The sequence below is a fragment of the Mesitornis unicolor genome, unplaced genomic scaffold (assembly GCF_000695765.1).
Source record: "Mesitornis unicolor isolate BGI_N332 unplaced genomic scaffold, ASM69576v1 scaffold13678, whole genome shotgun sequence".
NCBI lineage: Eukaryota > Metazoa > Chordata > Aves > Mesitornithiformes > Mesitornithidae > Mesitornis > Mesitornis unicolor.
This window is the reverse complement of record NW_010201229.1, coordinates 26,352-48,193: the sequence shown is the minus strand read 5'-3', so window position 1 is coordinate 48,193 and position 21,842 is coordinate 26,352. Positions and strand designations below refer to the sequence as shown.

The following is a 21,842-nucleotide window of genomic DNA, read 5'->3' as shown; positions in this document are numbered from 1 at the left end:
CCCTGCGCAGCTGATCCTGCTGCTGCCCAGAATTTGTTGGAAGGGTTGGTCCAGCGGCTCCCGTCCTCCCACCAGCAAAACCCCATCCACTGTGGGACTCCAGTACTCCCAGGCAAAGGCACAACCTCTGCCAGAGCAAAACCAAAGGGAAAAGTAAGGGAGTGCGATTTATTTGAGGAGCTTGGGGCACTTCTTTTCACAAGCCTGAGAGCTTGTGCTTGGCTGGGAGGAGGAAGGAAGGTCGCTCAGGGCATGTTCCTGTTATAACACCTATGTGCAGCTGGGTACAGAACTGAGGCAGGCAAAAGAAGGTATCCAGAACCCACACCCCTATATATTACATTTAGAGCAGTGTGCTGTCAGAAGAGTTCACTCTTGTAGTAATGAAGGAAAATAGGTTGCAGCAGAGGAAAAGAAAAAAATCAACCTTAAAGCAAAAGAAATACAGCTAGTGGGTGGTTTAGCATTTTGAATGAATCGGAACGGTTCTGCTGCCACTGTGGTAGCTGTCCCCTTGCCGTTCCCATTTCCAGGTTGGACGTCACTTCATTTTGGTAGACAGAGAATGATGAGCTGTAGCGAAGAAGAAATGGGCTGCTGATAGCATGGAGAGGTAGAGACAATGTATCTGGCTTTAATACTATTGATAATTTAGTTCAAGGGCTAGAGTGTCTCTTCTAAATGGCACTTCTCAGTCTCTCCAGCCTCTTCTAAGTGAGATATATGTGCCTTGTGGCCAGAGATGAATGGTGGAGATAGGACCTCTGAATCAATCTTTGCTGTGTGGTCTTTCTTCTTCTTCTTTATTTTCCTCCCTTTTTTAATTTAAGCCAGGAGTTGATGAGATGCCTGGCAATGATTACTCTCCATTGGCACCTCCCATTGGGAGCGCACTCCAAGTACCAGCCTTCAGCTCTTTCAAGCAGGAGAGGTTAAGCAGGCTGCTTACTGAGCAAAAGGAATTTCTCTTCCCATGAGGGCTTGAGTGCTGTTTCCCTGGCTAAGGATGCTATAATTCCTTTACAAGTGACAAGCAGGCTGCTACCATCTGCTGGTGAATGACTGCAGAATGGTGGGGTTTGGGTGGAAATTTGCTCGTGGACCAAAGAGGATGGTGAATGGTCATTAAGCCAGATTCACACATTTTCCATATGAAGGTCTGTGATTTTATTTTGGTTTTAGGATGTTTTCCAGTTGCAGTGTACATATTTTCTTTTCTTTTTGTTCTGTAATATAAACATATAAGGATGAGGGTTTCGACCAAAGGCACAAAAAGTACTGGTAGGAACTGGGCATCTTTTTGTCTTTTAAGGCCCAGCAGTGATGTCTTGCAAAAGAAGACTGAGACCATCCAGAAATCTTCAGTCACTTTGTTCTGTCATTCTAGAGACACCGGGATATATTTGGAAACCACATTGGCAGTACAGGATGATAGTCACTTTCAAAGATCAAGTGATAGACTCGTAAGTTGGTTTAGAAGCGTACGGCTTCGTAGGGTGTCTGCTTTGTTCAGTCGCTCCATGGTGCGTCGAGAAGGAAGGACTCGAAAGAAAAGAGTAGTTATTGTGTATGTGGTTCCCCCAGCTTCCCTTGAAAGAAGCAGATGGTCGGGGGTCCCAGGAGGTAGAAGAAATGGGGCCATTAGACTGTCAGTGGCTTGTGAAAAGCAGAAGCATCTGCCAGGATGGAGACTTGTTCAGCAGCAGGGGAGCCAGCAGCAGCAGATGATCTCTGCCTTGAGCAGGCAGTGGCGTTGTAGTCCACCGGGGAATTGCTGTTGTGGGCGTAGCTGCAGGTAACCTTGGTAATAATCTACTTGGTCTGGCAGATTTTTAAAAAAAGGAAAATAAAGGCTTGATGCTCATGCTCTAGCATCTTAACTACCCGTTTTTCCTGTCTAATCGGTCCTAACTACAACCGATTTGAAAGTTATCCATACCCGTTCACAGCTGAGCGCTACAGGCACACTTAAAATTGGTAAAAATGCCTCTATTTCTGCTGTGTGTTTCAGAATAGCAAGATGAGCCACACTGCATGCAACAAAGTAAGTTCAAAGACTAAAATTATCATTTGGAAAAGTGTCAAAAATGTTGCTAGTTGTATTGTGACAGCACCCTCTTTTAAGACGTGCCTTTTTAGTGGTAAGAAATATTTTACACAGCTGCAGTTTAATCTCTGGTGCTGTGGTTCTTGTGCTCTTCTTGACTGCCCTGCACAGGACACGCTGTTCTAGGGAAGAAGCGACATCTTCTGCAGCAGCGTGATGGTGCTTCAAAGAGGAGATAACGGGGGTGGGGGACAGGGTGCCTCTGAGGAACAAAACCTGAAATTCCTCTCAGTGTTCAAAAAGAATAGTCAATTTGGGCTGTGTCCTCTTGGAATAATTAATCTCAATCAGCCACATCTGAAACCAAGAATAAAGCAGACAGGTAAAGAGCACTGATTCAGAACTCCTCAAGCTGCACTTTGTGTGTACTTGGCTTGGTGAATCTGGGACTGTTGCCAGTACGTGATACTCTTCTAGGGTTGGCTTCATGGCCGGGAAGAGACATTTTCTATACGTGAAACTTGATTTTACTCCCATGAGAGAGTGAATTACATTGCAGTTTGGCTTAAGGTCCATACTTTTTTTTTTTACCTTTGGAAACTAGCGTTTGTGTTCTGACAGGCAGAAATAAGCTGCTTGGGTGTCTCTTTCTAGGCCTTGGAGATGCTTTCCTTACATCATAAATACTGCAACAGTTTGTCGTGATCCACATTCATTGCTTAGAAGATAGATGTGATTTAATAGGGAGCACTGAAGATCAGGCTTGGGATGCTGTGGCATATCCGAAAAGAGAAGGCAGTACTCGTGACTGCAGTTGTAGATGTCACGAGAAGTGACGTCTCACAAGCTTTTCTGTTAAGTTGCATCTGCTTTGATTCAGAGAGGGCCACCTGGTTTGTGGCTGGAGCTCGTTTTGCTTTCATCCTCCTTCAGTCATTGAAATACAGACTGTAGGCATCTCTGCGTAGCATAGAACAGTAGGAAGAGTCACGTATTCTTAGTGGGTTTTTTACCTTTTGTAACCAAAACGCTGTTTGCTATGCAGAGCAAGGAGCTTCGCTGTGGTTATCTTTGACCGTATCTTTTCTGCAGACCTCCTCTGCCACGTGTGTGGTGTTCAGGGATGTGAAGAAATGTGGCCTGGCCGATGTGACCACCTTGGCACGTGGGCCTCCCCATACGGTGGAAAACCCCATGCTTTTGGCCAGTGCCAGGTGTGTGCTGGTTGGAACACATCCGCTCTGTGTGCGGTACAGGTGTAGCTTGCTGATAGTGTTAACAGAGCACTTGTGGTTTGACACCAGCAGACAGGGTTTGGATCATGGCATCATGCAGTGACCAAAGGCAACTGCTTACAGCCTGAGCGCAAGGTGAATTTTATCAGTTGTAGGAGGCCTTAACCTGTTTATTAGCAAGACCAAAATTCCTGTGTTTCTTCAGTATGACACAAAACTTATTGTAGGTAATTTTTCTTTTTCTGTCAGTAGTGCATTTGCATTTTAATTTTCAAATAGTAATTGTATCTCAGCCTTGTTTTATCTTTAGAAGGGAAAAATGTCAACCTGTCAAACATCAGTTTTCACCAGAGTGTTTGATTAGTTAATGAAAGTCACTTACTCTGTCTATTCAAGAAATAAAGTTGCTGCCTGAAGGAGATGTGCAATAGGCTACTTCCCTAGGTCAGGCCTTAAGTCACTCAGGATGAAGTAAATGGTGAGTTGCTTTCATTCTGCTGCGTTCACAACTGTCTGATAATATGGTTAAATACACCATTGACCAGTTGAGATGGTAGAATTTAAAAAATGAGAATTGAACGTGGTCATCAGATAAGTGTCACCTCTTTGAGAGTAAACGTATGAGCATCTTTCTAGCACTGCGGGCGTTTCTTCTGGAGATGTGCCATTTTTGTGATGATGAGGTGTTTTCCCTTGAGGACATCTTCTCCTGCTCCCAGCAAGCCTTTTTTGATCATCTGGGAAAAAATACTCAACTTGATCTTCTTGGACTGCTAGTGATAATGAAAATGATGTAACCAAATTACTTTTACACTAATGGTATCTTCTAAATCATGCTTTGTCATGCTAATTCTCATCTTAAAGCTGCTGTAGATTCAAAAAAGCTCTTTTTGTCCAATTTTAGCACTGATGTCGTTGTCAGGTACTGAAACACAGGCCAGTGAAATGGATTTGAGAAGTGTTTCAAGTTCTTTCTGAGTGGTTGGTTCAAACATTTGGTATCGCTTGCCTGGTTGGCACAGCTGAAAAGTTTGTTGTTTGAAAGACCTCGTGTTTGCTGCCTGTTCAAAAGACCTTTCTTTGTGTGGTGTGGAAAGATACAGTCTGACACTGCGATACTCGAGAAATCTGTGCTGGAATGGTGTTGATAAAATTCATGAAAATCCCAGGAAAATACAGATGCTGGGAAAGATGACTGCAGTCTTCATTACTGTTTCTTGGTTTCTTTTTCAGAAATGTTCCCATTGCCAGGAACCGGGAGCCACCTTAGGCTGCTACAACAAAGGCTGCTCCTTCCGATACCATTACCCATGTGCCATCGATGCAGGTAAGAGCACATGACGTGCTAAATGTATCTCGTGAGAATTCAAAACATACGACACTAAAGAATTCTGTGACGCTTTACAGTGTAAACAGTGAGAAATGGCCTCAGAAAACAACATACATTAACAGCTTGGGGCAAGGTGGAGCTTGTCATGAAAAAGCATCTACCTGAAAGTGCAGAAAAAGCCCGTGCTTGGAAAACGCAGCTACAGTGGCTGAAATTTGGCTGCAATATGAGAACTGACCAGTCTTCTGTGACAAATAGAAACCCTTTATTAAAAAGGTGCAAGTAACCAGAAAGGCGTTTCTTCTTTCAGGGTTATACTCCTATGGGTAGGCATAGTAATGATTTCAAGTAGTAACTGTTTGTAAAATCGTCAGTACCACTTGCAGCACAACCTTATTTCTCCCTCCTTAGAAGCATTGCAGCCAGTCTCTTGAGTAGGTCCAGTTTTCATCATAGGACAAGCTAATGGTTTGCATGTTATATCCTTACAGAATTTGCTCTATTTATTCAGTGATCAGAGGAAGAGGCTGGAGTTCTGTGCATGCATTTGCCTTTAGAGATGAATTGTCCCCTTCATATGAACACAGGTTGTATAGAAGACAGGACAAGTGGTTGCAGGGGAAAAGTATGACTAAAATGTTATTTATAGAAGTTTAGAAAGTAAAACGGAGCAAAAAGTTTGGGTTGTGCAGTTCTCTGAAAGGTCTCCCCTTTTGCAACCGAAGGGGAGAGTAGACTGGAATGTTACTTAAGCTGTGTCGTAACAAATTATAAAAATTACTGTGAGTTTTGAATTGTCTCCAATTGTGAGTTGGGGTTATGAGTTGGCATTTTGTGCACAATAGTGAAAGTTGTTCATGGAGATAAACTTTATTCTTGGGTAAAAATATCCCAGCTCAGAATGAATAGTGTCCCACTGTTCCGGCCCTCTCTGACTCATTTCTCCTCTCATACAAAGTATATCCTGATAACAAGCAGGTAAGGATTCAAGATTACAACTCTTGACTGGCAAAAAATTGCAGACTTCCTGTTTGTTATCCCATTTCCACAGCAGCCCACTTGTTTCACCACCTATTTTATGCTGTTTTCCAAATGTTGCAGTATTTGAAGTAGTTATGCTCATTTCTGAATGGCTGCATTGCACTTCTCACTGTGAAATCCCACCCTATCGAAGCATTGCATTTTATTCCAATAGAAATGTTTTTAATGAAGTTAATATTGCAGTGGAATGCTACCAGTACTGCAGTATAGATGAAGACTCCTTGATTTTAGGTTAAATGAGGTGTTAAGAGTAGTAGTATTCAGGTTGCAAAAATCGCACACTCAAAAAATTGCCAGAAATAAGGGTGTCTGTGTAAGTGTAATTTTGGTCTCTTAAGAATGTATCTTATTAAACAGTAATTACCTTACTAAAGACTGACACCTCTTCCCATAAGGCCCTGCCTCAGCCTGTAGGATGAAGGGTACTGATTCGTGAGCATCCGTTGTCCTCACTGATTCTGTATTTTGTTTACTGCACGTGATTTAATCTCAGTTCTGAAAGTGGAATTTTCTGTGGTCTTCACCTTTGTCATGCCTCAGAGTTTCATAAACATTCAATAAACTTTTTATTTTCAGTACATTTAAGAGACAGAATCATCAGGTTTGCATTCATACTGTGTTTAGTAATTTGTTTCTGGTTTCTGACCTTCCTTTTTCAACACCATGGGGAAAAGAAAATAAATTCTAGTGAATGTTCCCAATAGTTTTGGGTGCTTAGTTTGAATCCTTGTATTACTAGGTACAGCGTGTAGCATTTTGGGTGTTCTAAACACAGGTAACAAAATTAAGATACTGTCCTTTTTCTTCAGATATACCTGCTTCATTAACTCTACTCCACTTCAGCAAATGCGGTAGGATCCTCCAGATGACAAATTTACTGCACAGTCATGACCGATTCCCAAGAGCAGTTCTGTGTCATGCACGGAAGAGGCAGTGTCCTGTACAAAAACTAGTATATGGTCATCCTAATTTAGTCCATAGTAAATGTCATGTAATATGTCTCCCATATAGTATGTAGAAGTGGGCTATGTTATATTTGGCTTTTCCTCGCGTTTGTCTTGACTTTGCAACCTTTGAGGTTTATCTTAGAGTAGCTTTTTGTGTTCAAGTTCCAAGGCTATGCTTACTTCATTTTCTTTTAATGCTGTTACAAGACATCATGCTGTCACACGGCCATCTGTCAGAGCACACCCTTCCAAGCCCATTTCCCTCCTTTGAGTAACACGGCAGCGATGAATTGCCAGAGCTGCATGGAGATGGGATACGTGGACTGTGAGTTTCACAGACTTACTTAAATAATAGCAGAGGAGATGGTAAAGCTGGTGAATCTGTGGTTCCGTTCCAGGAAGAGCATAATTTAGGGATAACAAAGACTTATCTTTGTTTCTTTATCCATCTTCCTTTCTGTTTCTTCCTCCTCAGAATGTATGTGTCTGTCATGTTCACTCTGGCTCTTCATACCAGGCACGGGCTCTTTATCTAGTTGGTCTCGGGTTCTTCTTCTCAAATTTCTTACTCCAGTCTCTTTGTAAGACCCAGTCCTCCCTACTCCTTTCTGACTTTTCCTTTGCCCAGTTTTCTTGCTGTCATTCTGGCGTCCTCCTCTCTGTGCTCTTTCCTCAACTCCTCCTCTCCTTTCTTGCTCCAAGCTCTGTTTTTCATCTCTGGGCTTCTTACTTCTCTTTGGATCTCCTAACTTGGCTTCTTGTCACACTAAAACCTTGCTAGTCTCTTGTTTACTCTTATATATTGCCCTTCATCTTCTATTTTACCTTTCTGTGCCATATCCCACTAATTCTTTGTCTCCAGTCTTCTGGCTGAATAAATCCTGGTTCAGTCTTGGCCACCTTCTGGTGCTTATCCTTAATTCCCTGCTCCTCACTTCTACAAGCACTATTCTTCTCCTCCTGCTGCCACCATCCTTTCTCCATTTCCAGGTTCTTTCTCTCCATAACCTTTCCACTTCTGCTGCCTTCTGGACCTGTGCTTCCCCTTTGGCAGTTGTGAGATGGTCACCTTCCTTCAGGCTGCCTGAACCTTACGAGTGTTCCCTGACAGCTTCAGGGGTTTTGGTGCCTAAGTCTCAGGCCAGAGGTTTGTTTGCAAGAAAGACCTGCTCACCCCCAAACACAAGTGTATTTGTTAGAATTGTCAAATGATCCAGCTGCTAAAATCTAAGAAAAATCTTCTGAGGCTGTGCAGATTCAAATCACTTTCCCTCTTTGCAGAGAGTTACCTTTGCTGATTCTGTGGTAAGCTGGCAAGGGCATGCCCTAGCTAAAATTCAGCTGCTACTGCAAATCAGGGTATGTTCGAGTTTTTCAGAGAAAACTTGCAGGGATGTTTAGCATGGGCAGAATAACTTTTTCCAAGAAAGTTTTAAGGAAATGGTTAGGCTGCTTTAGCTGAAGGTTTCAACCAAAACAAATAAAAGAAGCTCAGGTTGGGAGTACATTCTCAGCGTTCAAAAATTCAGCCTGATGGTGTGACAGTAAAAGACCTTGTTCACAGTTGGTTCTATTTGTGGGTGTAATCAAGCTGTCTTAATCTATAGGCGCTCTTCCAATAAATCTGTATAAAAGTAAAAAGCAAGGTATATGGAATAGGACTTGATTTTCATTTATGCCCAAGCAGAAAATGTAGGGTTCCTTGAGAAGCAAATCAGCATTCCTTTCTCTTTCCTCAGCCTCCTGTCTGCCTGTAAACCCTTTTTATTGGTTATGCAGTGCTGCTGTTTTTTCTGTAGTGAATCAGATACAGAAATGTCTCAACTTCCTTAAGCTCTGTGCTGGGTTCATTTGAAGTTGGCTGTCCTGCTTTGAAGGATGCTGCCACCTTGCTTCATTGAGGATCTGGGACAGATCCTGAATCCTCGGAAACTGGTGCTGATGTTTACAGGGGTTCTCAGGCTTTTGGAGTATGTACGGCTGGTTTTGTATGTTTAAAAACAAGCAAACGAAAAACCAGAAAACACTTACTGGAGTGTTTTTTAGGGTATCATAAAATCACAGAATCACAGAATGGTTTGGATTGGAAAACACCTTAAAGATCATCCAGTTCCAACCTCCTGCCATGGGCAAGGACACCTCCCACCAGCCCAGGTTGCTCAAAGCCCCATCCAACCTGGCCTTGAACACTTCCAGGGAGGGGGCATCCTCAACTTGCCTGGGCAACCTGTGCCAGTGTCTCACCACCCTCACAGTGAAGAATTTCTTCCTAATATCCAGTCTAAATCTCCCCTCTTACAGTTTAAAACCATTCCCCCTTGTTCTGTCTCTACTTGCCCTTGTAAAAAGTCCCTCCCCAGCTTTCCTGTTGGCTCCCTTCAGGAATTGGAAGGCTGCAATAAGGTCCCCCCAGAGCCTTCTCTTCTCCAGGATGAACAGTTCAAACTCTCTCAGCCAGTCTTCATAAGGAAGTGCTCCAGCCCTCTGATCATCTTTGTGAACCTTCTCTGGACCTGCTTCAGCAGCTCCATGTCCTTCTTACATTTGGGGCCCCAGAACTGGACGCAGTACTCCTGGTGGGATCTCACCAGAGCAGAGTAGAGGGGCAGAATCACCTCCCTCGCCCTGCTGGCTGCAGGACGTACAGCTGTATGTTCAAGCCATAGACACTTGGTGTTTGACTGTACCGGCCCTGGAAGTGACCATGCCTTAGCTGAGATGAGGGCTGCATGCTGTACTCCCAGGCGGTTGCACTGTGAGCCTGTTTTTACCTTTTCATTGGCGTGGATTAGAGGTTAGTGCCCTGTCAGTTACTGTGCCTCACTTGAAGGGCAGTACGTTTTTGGTGAAGGACCAGAGGGTGAAATACCTCAAATCGACTTCAGTTCCTTGCAGCACTGGCCCTGTAGTGTGACCTGGGCTCTGACTCCTGTGGCAGTGGTCACCTTCCAGTCCCACCCTGGTGAGGAGCCAGGTTTTGCACCACTGTTGCTATTTGGCCGCTATGCGAGGCGCGTGGCTTCATAAGCTGCCAGTTCCTCCATGTGGATGCTTTCATGTAGCCTAATTCAGGCTTGCTTTTAATCTCCCATCATAGAAAGTAATCTTTGACAATACAGGGTGCAAAGCACTGAACTCCTCTTAGCCATTTGCATAAAAATTTAGGATCAGTAGTGCCACTTAAGTAATTTTTAGATGGAAATTACTGTGGTTAACATTGTCTGCGTTTGGCTTTCGTCTGTCCAAATTTATGAAGAGCCTCTGATGTCTCAAGATAACTTAGTCCTAGGGACGTCTCCATGGAAACAGGATCTTTGTTTTCTGAAATTTTGTATCCTCTCCCTCTGCTTGTTCCTCTCCACCTGGAGTCAGATCCTGGTGGTTGCAGCACGCTTGTCCCCACAACATGTATCGTAGGCAGTTTCACATATGAAAGATTTTTGACTGTGAATTAGGAAAAGACCAGCAGCAAAATAAAATGAATTTTCAGAGAACAGAAACCCTGTGTCTTCACAAGTATCACTGAAGATGAGTAACAAGCAGAACACAGAGGGTGAGACAAAGTATAAAGCTTGCAGAAGAGTAATTGCTTCCATTAAAAATGTTTTAGGTTTTCCCTGACTACTTTATGGAGAAAAATCTGTACAAACAAGGACGAGCCTCGGCTCTTTTTCCCTTTCTGCCACAATGAGCTGATCATAGCTTTCTGTCTGGTGACTTCATGATGAATTGTAATCTGCAATATAAAATACTTGGAACTGCTGACTGAAATCCAGGCCAGCTTTGTAATGATGAACAAGTTTTGCCTTATTGGTATTCAGCTGATTTTCTGCAGTGAGCTGATGAAATTTTTCATAGTTGTCCCTTAACAGAAACAAAAAAAAAAGCTATTAATTGGATCTGCTATTAGTATTTGCAACAAAAACGCCAGCCTTAGTAAGAAACTGAGCTCCATACACAGATTGGGCGCGAGGTACGAGAATTCTGGCAGTTCTTCCTGATCCTTGTATGATCTCCTTTTCTGATGTACTTGCTAGAGAAATGCATTCATTATCGATGCTGGGCTTCCAAGAAAAAAGAAAACTCCATCCTGTTCTAACATACTGTGTATATTTTTGATGATTGCTCTGTGTATTTTTGATGATTGCTGTATTATGCAGTGATAATTCATGCTGTACTCTAAATGTACAATTCCTGCCCTTACAATAAGACAACATTTTATTTATTTCCTGTTGTTTGCTAGTGCCACATTTGAAATTGTTATCCATGGCAGGATTAAGGGTTTTACTCCCCTTTGCTAACATCTCTGAAGTAACTTAGCCCATTGCATGCTGTTTCCCTTTGATTCAGGCCAGAGGCATCCGTGTTGAAACATAAGCGTTTCATAGTAGAGGGATGCTCTGCCAAAGCTTGGGTGTCTAGAAAGCTTTTCCCTCAAGCTTTAGTTGCAGTCTCCTGCTGTCTGCTAAACTCTTCCAGCAGATTGAAACAGCAGGTAGCGCTGGTTATGCTACATACTTAAGAGCCTTTTAAATTAGCACATTTTATTTACCATTGTGCAGCTTTACTTGCTAGCTTTTTGGGTAGGTTGGAGCAGACAGGAGGTCATAAGCACCTCGCTGGATTCTCACGACGTCGGCCACGCTGAGGATGGTGGCGGTGCTTGGACCTGCTGAGGTGGTGATGGTGCTAGGTCAGGGAGCATGAGGCAGCTGGAAAGAGCAGTATCAGAAGTTTGGGCAGGTTGAGAGGTGGCTCTGCAGATCAGGGTGCCCAGGGGAGGCAGCTGAATTATTTCGGGAGAGTGCTTCTGCTTTGTGACTTGGCTGTGAGGGAGAGATACAGGTTATCTGGAAGGCACAAGTGAAGCGCAGGGAGATGCTCACTCAGCATCCGTAGAGGCATCGTCTGGGAGGGAGGGTGAGGGGGAAGCAACACTTGCACTGGCAGTGTCACTAAAGAAATGCTTTTAAAATGACAGTGTTGCTTATGTTGTTCCTAAATAAGCAGTTCTGCATAGGTGCCCCATCTTCCATAATAGGTTCAAATCATTAATTATTTCTTAGATCATAGAGACTTCACATGCATGAGTCCTGGAAGCAGATCCGAGTGCAGCATGAGAGTGACCTGGCTACCAGCCATAGTGTCAAAGTGTAAACTGATCACCAGGATTTGGGATTGCAAATAAACTGTCATAGACACCCATACCTAGAGAGTCACAACCCTTCTCCACTTGATGTTGGCAGGGCCTTGGAGTAAGGATTAAAGGCATCGATTTTCCTATGAAGAATAAAGCGGGGATCATCTGTTCACATTGGATGAACGTGCCCATCTTCCTTGTGCTGCAGCAAGGAAGGCTGTGGAATAGCTGGAGGGGAGTGTGATACAGGATTTGTAGACTTGCTGTTGTGATTTTTACTTTATGCAGAGGAGCATGGAGACTGGGGGTGCTTCGACTTGCCCTGATAATCCAAGTGACATTGCCACTTGGGGTGCTTAGTAGTTTTACTTGCTAAAACTTTGGGGGTGGAAAGGATGGATCTGCTAATAAGATAGTGTTCTGATAAGAGATCTTTGAATGAAAAATACATACCTGTGAGGCAAAATTATCACATGTGATGTATTAATCAAGTTGGCTTTTATTAAGAAAGTAATGAATTGCTGTCTTTTCCTCCTTTAGATTGTTTACTAAACGAAGAGAATTTCTCAGTGAGGTGCCCCAAGCACAAGGTAAGAATCATCTCCTCCATTAGACCTGTTTTTTGCTGCCCTCTTCTGGTATCTAAATTTGGGTTAGTAATTTTATACCTGGATAACATCTGCAGTCAGAGATTCATCTACAAAGATGAATTCTTCTGTGATGTGTGCTTGTGGTATGTTCTGGGGAGCAAACACCGACTTGAGAAGAATACAGTGACTTCAAGAAGATAAATGAAGTTTTGCCCTATCTGTTCAGTTGTTCTTTAGATCCTTGATGACTCTTTAGAAAGCCCAGCTTCATTTCCTGTCTTCCCTGATAGAATCAGTTCGCTGCTCGCTGTTACTGTTTGAGTGCTACATTGAGACCTGTGGGTTTTCTCCTTCGATTTACTGAGGATGCAAAAAGGAAGAAAAATGGCTCATGGAAAAGTTGTGACCAGTTTTTCACAGCATTTAGACAACGTCTTGAACCAATGTAGTGATGAATCTGAAACACCTTGTTCTAGTTTAGTGGTAGTAACTAGACGGAGTTCTACCATTTATCTCTGTAGTTGTTCTGTGGATCTTTGACTCTTCAGAGGAGCCATCGTTGTTTTCAGAGGTGGATTCAGCATGCTGCTTCTGCCTAGGGTTTGGGCATCCTTCCCTGGAGCCTGCAGACACAGTGGTGCTAAGAGCTGGACTCTATCTGTATGGAAAGAGGAGACAAGGCAGGCAGTATGTATACATATACATATACGTATACATACACACACACATACACACACACACATACACTCTTGTTACAGATACGCAATAGCCCTCCTAGCCCATAAGGGAGGATACATCTCTGGGAGGCTGTGGATCCCAGCCCAGCAGTTTTAAATGCTCAGAAATATCCAGAAAATGGCTATACTTGTGGCCAGGTGGATGCAACAGGAATGGTGCAAGGGTGTGGATGGCCTATGCTGGAAAGCAGATGATAACAGGGAAGAACTGTGTTGCTTTCTAGCGAGAATTAGTCTCCATTTAGTCCTTGTCTGCAAATCTCTTCTCTGCCTAGAATTAGACTGACATCTGGTGGTCTTTTGTCTCCACAGACTATCTTTAATCTGTCTTTTGTAAACACACAAGAATTAGTCTCATGTTCCTTTCTGGATGTTCTGTCACAATATGATGCATTTATACACATGTATTTAAAATGTGCTGGAAGATTCTGGGCGCGTTCAGGCTGTTATCCAGAACTGGCCCACTTTTCATCTTAGAAAAGGAAATAAATTATTGTGCACAACTGTTGAATAATGTTGCAAATGTACGGCAAGCTTTAATGGATGTGTTAATGCTGCACAAACCTGCAGCTCTTGGCAAATGAAAAAGAGAAGGATGAGCTCCCCTTACTCTGGAATGTAGCTACTCCAGTGCCACCCCCTGCCCAATTTTGGGCACTTGGCTAAAGAGAACAGGAGGGTTATGTCTTCGAAGGGTGCTGTCTTTTGGCTGCCCATTGCTTGGAGTATTACAGGGAAATACAGCGTTAAAGCTGCTCATAGCTGGCTTGTGTCACTGCTGATGTATATGAGTACTTGCGGTGATGGTGCTCAAGCCATGAAAGGAAACAACCATTTTACACAGTCCAGAGACTGTGTGAGATCCTAGAGAAGATACTGAGCAGGCACATTGGTTTCTCAAGTAATCTTGGGGCGTGGGAGGGGGAAAACTGGCAATTAAGTTGATAAAGGTGCTTCATGAGGCAATACCGGTTTGAGTTTTATTAAAAAACTGTCTCACTGCAGATCATTTTCTGTGTTGTGTGGAAAATGGAAATTCCAACACCAGCAGCCTTTCTTTGTCACTGAAATTTGGCTTTTGCTTGGTAGAGACATGAATCATTTGTTTGAAGTCAAGCAGAGATTTCTTTGCTGGGCTGTGACTCTGCCCTTGCCCTGTGGATCAGCGATCGTCACTGGTTTGTTCCAAATCCTTCCGCAGAGCAGGGTAGAGCATCACCCTGCTCCCTCCATTGCAGGAGGAACAGGAAAGTTCAAAACCACTGCTCTGGAATGACTGCAGAGCAAATTGCATCAATTTTTTGCGTGATATGAACATGAGCAATTGAGAGGAAGAAGGGCTTTAGATTAGACCATTTAAAATTATGCTTTTGGGTAACGCCAGTTTAACATTAGTAGCTAATTAGTAGCTGTCTAATACTTCATTCTTCTGTAGCTAATGGGTGGAAGAACTAACTTTATAAATCTGCTAACAACAAGTTCCCCAGTATAGTGCCTCTTGTCCTTTTCCAGCCCGTGCCTCACATGGGTAAAGAGACCTCATCAAAATAAGTGGCTCCTGGAGAGCAAAGGTGCTTCTTGCCTCATTACCTCCGCTTGACACTTCAGGCGTAAGCAAGCCAAGCCCGGAGGGACCGGTCCTGTCTTTCCCTGCGCTCCCCAGTGAGCTTTCCCATTTCCTTCTGTCAGCATTGATGCTTCAACCATCCATGTCCTGAATGTGCTCCTTTTGCAAAATAGCAGCTTTTATCACAGGGAGAACGCTGTCTGGAAGCTAATCATCTTCTGAAGGGTCAGCTTCCTCTCGCAAATCCAACTTAGCTGAGTGCCTGCATCGCAGCGAGTGCTGTCGCAATGCAACTGATGGGGATGCCGAGGCACTGAGGAGGGTGTAAAGGGGATGGGATACCTCACCTTTTGGTAGCACTGCAGTCTCAGGTTGTCTTAAGCCGTCTGCGGGGCAATTTTAAGTGATGTTTCTCAGCTTGTTCTACCTTTTTGTGTTAAATTCTGTGTTTACTAAAATTAACCAGGCTTTCCTATCCTGAACTCTTTACTTTTGCCGAATTGCCTGCTTTTGTCACAGGGAAAACTCTGTCTGAAAAATCTGTGTCTGGTTCCAATACTGACTTCTCTTTCTCTCTCTCACTTTCTGTGTGTTCACTTTCCCTGCCCCTGCCTTCCTTTTCTCCCTCATTTCCTTTTTCCTCCTCCTTCTGGCTTGCCGGTTCGTCAGCCCCTCCTTCCTTGCTCTCTTCCCTCCTTGCAGAACAAGATGGTGAAAGGCAGCCTCAGCACAGAGCAGTCGGAGCGGGGGTGAGGGGGGAAGTGTACTCCTGGGAATGGAAATAAAAGCAAGCACAGGTGAGTTGGGGAGAGCGTCCAGTTTGCGCCTGCTGCCTTCTGTGGCTCCTTACCTCCAGCGCCTTCCCCATTTCTATGAGAAATCACAGTGCTCTTGGGTATATTCAGAAAATTTGTAATAACTGATTTGGGAGGTTTTTTTGGGTTTTTTGTCACTGCTACCATTCTGTTCAGGCCAGTAACTGCACTCTCTTTGTATTTCTGCAGCAGTTCCTTCTGTTTAGTGGTGAGAGGCAAAGCCTGTTGGCTCTTACAACTGCCTGATTACTCTCCCAGCTAAACCAGTGGTAGAAATCTCCTTTCATGTTGCCATGGTCATGTCCATAAGGATCTGAAAGGTTTTTTCCGTAAGTCGCAGAGTAGCTCGTAGTGAGCTTCCGCATAAATAAATACATTGATCAAAGTCTCTTAAATTTGGTATGTAAGGAGGAATTAATACTGATGAGTTCAAGATTATTGTAATCTTGATTCCCCTTTTTTTTTTCTGGAAACGTGAATACAGAGATAAGTAAATTAATCTTATCAGGAGCCCATTACATTCCTTTCAGACCAGCATTTTCCTCTATTTTGGAAACAGACATGGGTGACAGAAGGTGGAACAGTATCCACAAGTGGCCACAGTTTCCTAAGTTTGTAAATGATTATTCTGGTCCCTTATGTCCCCTCACTGGATGCAGGGTGGGCTGTAGTTGCCGTAAGTCAGCATAAGGCAGCATTGCCGTGGAAAGCAGCAGTGGTGCCCTCATGCCCCAGCTCTGCCGCGACTCTTCCTCCCTCCCTCCTCCTCCAGCCCCAGCGTTCATAGAGCCACGGGTGAACTTGGGGAACTCCATTTGGCCGAAACTGCATTTTGTCATGTTAGCGTCCGAGTTGGGTCGTTTTCCTAATCTGGTTCACTGTTCACTGGGCAAATACCCTGGCACGAGGAGGGAGTAGCACAGAGGTGGGAGTTTGCACCCAGCGAATGGGATGAGGCCGAGATTTCTTATTTCATTTCCACCAAGTGCCTTGCCACAGGTGGAAATAAGTGTTTGGTTTCAAATTAATGCTTGTTAGCACTCTTACCCATAAACTGCAGTCCAGGAAGGTCTCTTGCCTTCCTCTCACTGCTCAGTTGCATTTCTCACTCAAGCTGGTTGCTTCTCTGTCTTTTCCTTGCAATCACGCAGGTGAAGTTGCTCTTTCCTGTCTCTCCTCTGCGCTGATTGTAACAACCCCCTTCCCTCACTGCCATTCCCTCGCTTCCCAGGCACTTCCCTTACCTTAAAATCTTACAAGTGTCTCAAGTTAAGTAATTGTGAAGTGCTTCTAATGGTGTTTTCTGTGAAGGATGAGAGATTAATCAGAGACTTCTGGTTTTTAGTGCAGTAGCAGGAAACAGGTAGTGTTTCATGTAAGCGCTTTGTAGACTGACTTGGTTTAGCTCTGCTGTGTCCTGTGGTTTTTCATTTTTAACAGCATTCTTTCTTGGCTTTGGAGTGGTGTTAAAACAGTTACCATGCAAACAGTATTTAAAGTTCATCATTGGAGTAACTTTTTCTTTCCATGGTAAAGGTCATTGGGATTCTTTTAAGCTTTGCTCTTCTCCTTAAAGTGTAAAAGGCAATGTCATTCATAATGTTAAAGCAGTAATTCATATTGTTGTTCATAAAATGTCTCACAGACAGTAACACTGGAGAAGTCTTCTCAGGGATTATTTTTCTGGCCATTTCTTCAAGGCGCTGGTGAACACTGCTGTGTCCCAGAGACCTTTACACAGCTTTTTTTCCTGCATTAACTGTCCAGTGCTTAACTCTTCATTGGCTTAAGACCTTGCAGGCTGTGGAATCTCTGCATCATGGTCACTGTGTGCTCCAGACATCTCTAAGGCGTCATTTCATCCCAAATCCACTTTTGCCTCAAGCAGTTCTTATGCAAAGGTCCTGTTTAGCCTCTCCCTGAGAATGTCTTAAAGATGAAGGTCTCCAACCTGACCTTGAATGCCAAAACGAAAACCTCACAAATCTAAAAGAACCAATTATTTTAAAAAAAAAAAAAACAACAACAAAAAGAAGCTGCATTACTGTGGTAATTTAAGAAGTTTGGAGGAATTCTGTAGCAGTGTAGGTAGTACAGGAGCTGCCCTTCTGGTGACCTCTGCGTAAGGCAGGACGGGCACTCAGCTGTTGGATTTATTGGGCTGTTTCAGTCCTGGTTCACTCCTAGGCCCAGCAAGTTGAGAAGAATCCCACGTGTTGGATGACGTCCAGGCGAGTTGGTGCCTTCTGTCCCTGTTGCTTCTCTCTCCCGGAGCCAGTTGCCTCCAGAGCATTTGGCTCAAACCCAGACCTGGAGAACAGCTGCAAGAGCGAGCCCGTTGCTCTGGAGCGTGTCCAGGAGTGGGGAAGGACTCGGTGCGGTTCCCGTTCTGAGCCAGTGCCCTGCGCTCTGGCCCCACTCCAGGCACGGGCGCGCTGCAGTTGTGCAGGAGCCAGCGACAGCAGCGGGACCTTGAGGTGTCTTCAGCGAGGGCTCGCAGCGGCACAGCAATGAAACCCACAAAGCTCAGCTGCCTGCACCCCCTCAGTCCTCCCTCCTCTCCTCTGTAGCTGTAGCTCCACGGTTCACCCGTCTGGTTTTTGTCTGTACTCACCTGGCTTTGCTCTTAGCCTGGGCGCCGCTCTCCGAGGGTATATTTGCAGCCAAGAGGTCACCTTGCTGGGATGTAATCTGATTGGCGCGCTGATAATCAGAACGACATTGATTTCTCTATCACACTTAGTTAGGGATCCTGGACTTTAATTGCCAGCTATGAATGACCATGGGTGGTACTTTGTTCCCAGGCACACCTCTAATGCTGTTAACTGCTTTCCATATGCGTCGTTTATGCTGCGAGATTTTTTCCTTTTCCCAAGCTCAGGAGCTGGTGGAGAGGGATTTATCTAAGTTATATCAAAGTAAGTAACCTTGCTAAATAAACAAACAGCTTCTGTGCTTACTTGTGTTATGGGAGAAGGGAGGAAAGGGATATATTATTCAAGCTTTGCATTCTCAGCTGTGCAGATTAAGAATGAGAACCATAGCTTAGAGAAATGCAATTTTAACTTTGTCTGCAGTTTATCTTTTGAACTGAGCCTCCACCAACTTAGCAGACTCCTGAAGTTCATTTTCTCGCCTCAGAGGATTTCTGGACAGGGAGAAGGAGCGTGCCAAGTGCTTGGGTGTTTCCACATTTGTCTTGAAATGCATCACAAGCTTAGTCCTTCCGTGAACTGTTGCTATTATCATAACCTGACAATTAGATCAAGAGGGCAGCAGAAAGAAATACCACCTGCCCTCCAATTAGTTTAACTGCAGCTTTACCTTTAGCCCGTGAAATGTAGCCGCTTCCCAAATTTGGTCCCTGCGGCTGGACTCCTGTAACTTTGGTACTCCTTTCATGCTCTGTATTCACTGAAAACCACTGTGAGATGGTGGATGGTTCCTTGGTGACCCATATGAAAATACCTGGGTCTGGTCCCCGAGGGGCAGTGTGGCATCTCAGAGGCTGTCACCACATGTGACTGTGTTTGGCCCCTGTGTTTCCAGTTTTCATAGTCAAGATGAGGAGTGAACGTGAGGCAAACGCACTCCTCTCTGGCTGCTGAAGGTAGCTGCTCTGTAAGAGGGCCACAGATCGTCCTGTCATCCTCAACCTCCTCCATAGCTGGGCTATTTAATTTAATTTCCTGCTGGTTGTCAGATACTTTTTATCACATGGATTTGCTTTTATGGACTACTCATCATTGTGCTTCCATCTGTTTTTAGTCCACAAAACTAAAGAGCTCTTGGTGTTGCTGCTGTGGTAGGCAGCTGAGCGGGTTTTTCAGAAGCCTGGGGGGTGTTGATAGACGGTGGGAAGGAACCACTCCTATATCTCTGTTTTACTTTTGTTTTTCAGGTTAGGCTGTTGAGATAAAACGCGGTGGACATTCGTGACTGAATGGAATCTCTCCCACTGTGCAGCCATGCCCCCTCTCGACGTGCCTGCCAATGCCAGCACTTCCTTCATCAATTCTCACATCACACTCAAGACTGATGTCATCACAGAATCTGACCAAGGAGTCTGAACCAGCTGTTTCCATGGACACAATCTCCATAGTGACAGTGGGAAGGGGAGGGGGAAAAAGGAAACAGGTGGGGGGAATTAAAGAGGGAGGGATAAATATATATATATATAAAGATCTATTTTTTAGTCTTGAAAGACTTTGTTTTAAATGAAAGGTGCGCTATATCCCTTTTGATGCTTTTGATTAAAATTAACAAAACCCCTATAAATTAAAAAACCCTGTAGCTAAAGTAAATAATAAATCCAAAATAAAATCAAGGCTCATGGAGCCTAACATTTTGTGGGAAAGAACAGCGGAGCTGGGAGTGCTCCAGACAGGACTTGTTGCCCTTCCTCTGCCTTTCTTTCTCACAACATCCAAGGAAGTTCAATTTTAAAAGGCAAACAAAATCACAATGAATTGTTTTTAGGGTGTGGGAGGAAGGCCTAGATGGTTGCAGGTGATGGGGTGTCACTACTTGTGTATGCGGGGTAGGGAGGTTATTGATTTTGAGAAACACTATACATTGATAGTGGAAGCTTAGAAAACATCTGGAGACTCTCGGGTCGTGAGGCTCATGAAGTGAGAGGTAGCTGCTGCTTGCTGCATCCCGTACACCTTGTCCGTGTGGGAACCACATGGGGGAAAGGAGTTTCTGCCCTTGGTGGCAACAACACACACCCCTAAACCATTCCAAGAAGCTGCCTTCACCTTTCAGGTGAGAGGAGGATGGGGTTTACCTGCCAGGGTGGGGAACTGAAGAGGAGGTCTGAACGTTGGTGGAGTCAAAGTATCTTCAAACTGATCAGAAAAATCCACTTGGCCTTTTTTTTGGTTTATGTTTTGCTTTTCCTAAGGAAGGAAGAGGGAATGTCAGTGTAACAGCCTACACTATATGCTTATTTGGGGTGGAGTTGGTTTTTTTTTGTAAATTATGTAATTTTAAAACATTTGGGTTTAAGGAACAACAACAACAACAAAAAGTGTTTTTTTTTTCTTGTTAAGGCCTTAAGAAAGGGGTTAGTGCATCTTTCAGGGGTCACTCTGCCATGGGAATAAAATAGCTGTTTCACAAACAGTTTTATATAAAAAAAGCTTAAAAAAAACCAAAAAAACTAATAAACTTCATTTTAACCTTGTCTCCTTTTGTTTTGTGCGGACTTGATTTGTTTGAAAGGACAGAGAGACACTACTATCTGCTGCTTTTTGGTTTCTTTGCCTTCATCAGTTCTGCCTTCAGTGACGACCTTCTGAACTGGCCCAGCAAGAGGAAGACCACAAAAGCTTTTAAAAATGAAAGTTTGGGATTTGTTTTTGATGTTCAGAGATAAGGAGCCAATGACTGACTGGATGCATTTTCTGTCCGTGTGAGTTTTGGTGGTGGTATCTCACCAGGTCGCTGACTTCTTCCACTCCTAGGATGGTCGCGTACCCTGGGGGTACCGAGCAGCGTGGTGCTTACTGGGAAGTTGCCAGAGATAGGGATTGAACCAGTGTGGCTTGGATGAAAAAAAGGGGTTGACACTGTGGGGAGGGAAGAACTATTTTAAAAAGTTATGTACTGGATGCTTGCTCAGCTACTCGCTTTTTGGAGTATTCAGCACATAAAAAAATGAAATCTATGATAGCTCATATTAAGATATCTATTTTAACTCTATTTTTAAAAGATCGCTTTAAAGATTTGGGAGATAATTTGGCAGTTATTTATTTCTAGAAGTTGCTACTCTCACTGATAAGTATTTGGAAAGAAAGGGCAGCCGCCTGCTGACTCCTTTCCCAGTAGCAGCTCCTGAAGTTAGTATGTCCTTCTACATTAAGAAATAGACCTGTTGTGATAAATGTCACTAATGTGTCCTGAATTGGTGCTGAAAATATTTAACTGCTGGTGTAGTCAGAAAAAAATCATTTTTAGCATAGTTAATGTGATTGAGTAAATGATTTTCAACTGAATAAAAACTGTTTTTTTTTTTCCTAGTGTCTGTTCTATTCTACCTGTTATGGGGGAAAAAAAAAAGGAGTTTCTGTTATGCATTGATTTGTGTTGGTGAAGGATCAGCTCTGTGGTGCTTTGACAGCTGAGAACCGTGTGGTGAAACTGCTGAATCTGATGCTTTGGGCTCAGGGTGGTGTCACACAGCAGAGGGAGAAGGTTTTTGGGTAGCTAGGAGGGAGTTCTAGAGGTTTTCCTTGTGGGTGCTCCTGGCAATTGTTGTGGAGATTCAGTAGGTCCTCGTGCACAGTGGTTGGAAAGTCATGTATGGCAAATGAATAACTGGTGCCACACTTGACTCCATGAGAAATACTTCTCAGTCAGGAGCGCTTAAAACCCTTCAAATCATCTGCT

General features: G+C 43.8%; 1 protein-coding gene across 1 annotated transcript in view; it reads left to right on the top strand.

The window, feature by feature from the left end:
- Positions 1-20,057, top strand: part of TCF20 (transcription factor 20 (AR1)) — a 44,398-nt gene extending 24,341 nt beyond the window's left edge. Inside the window, 4 exon segments of the mRNA XM_010190005.1 lie at positions 4,516-4,609; positions 12,281-12,330; positions 15,304-15,431; positions 19,351-20,057. Coding sequence (XP_010188307.1) covers positions 4,516-4,609; positions 12,281-12,330; positions 15,304-15,387 — 228 coding nt within the window. The 3' untranslated portion in view covers positions 15,388-15,431; positions 19,351-20,057.
- The last annotated feature ends 1,785 nt before the right edge of the window (positions 20,058-21,842 follow it).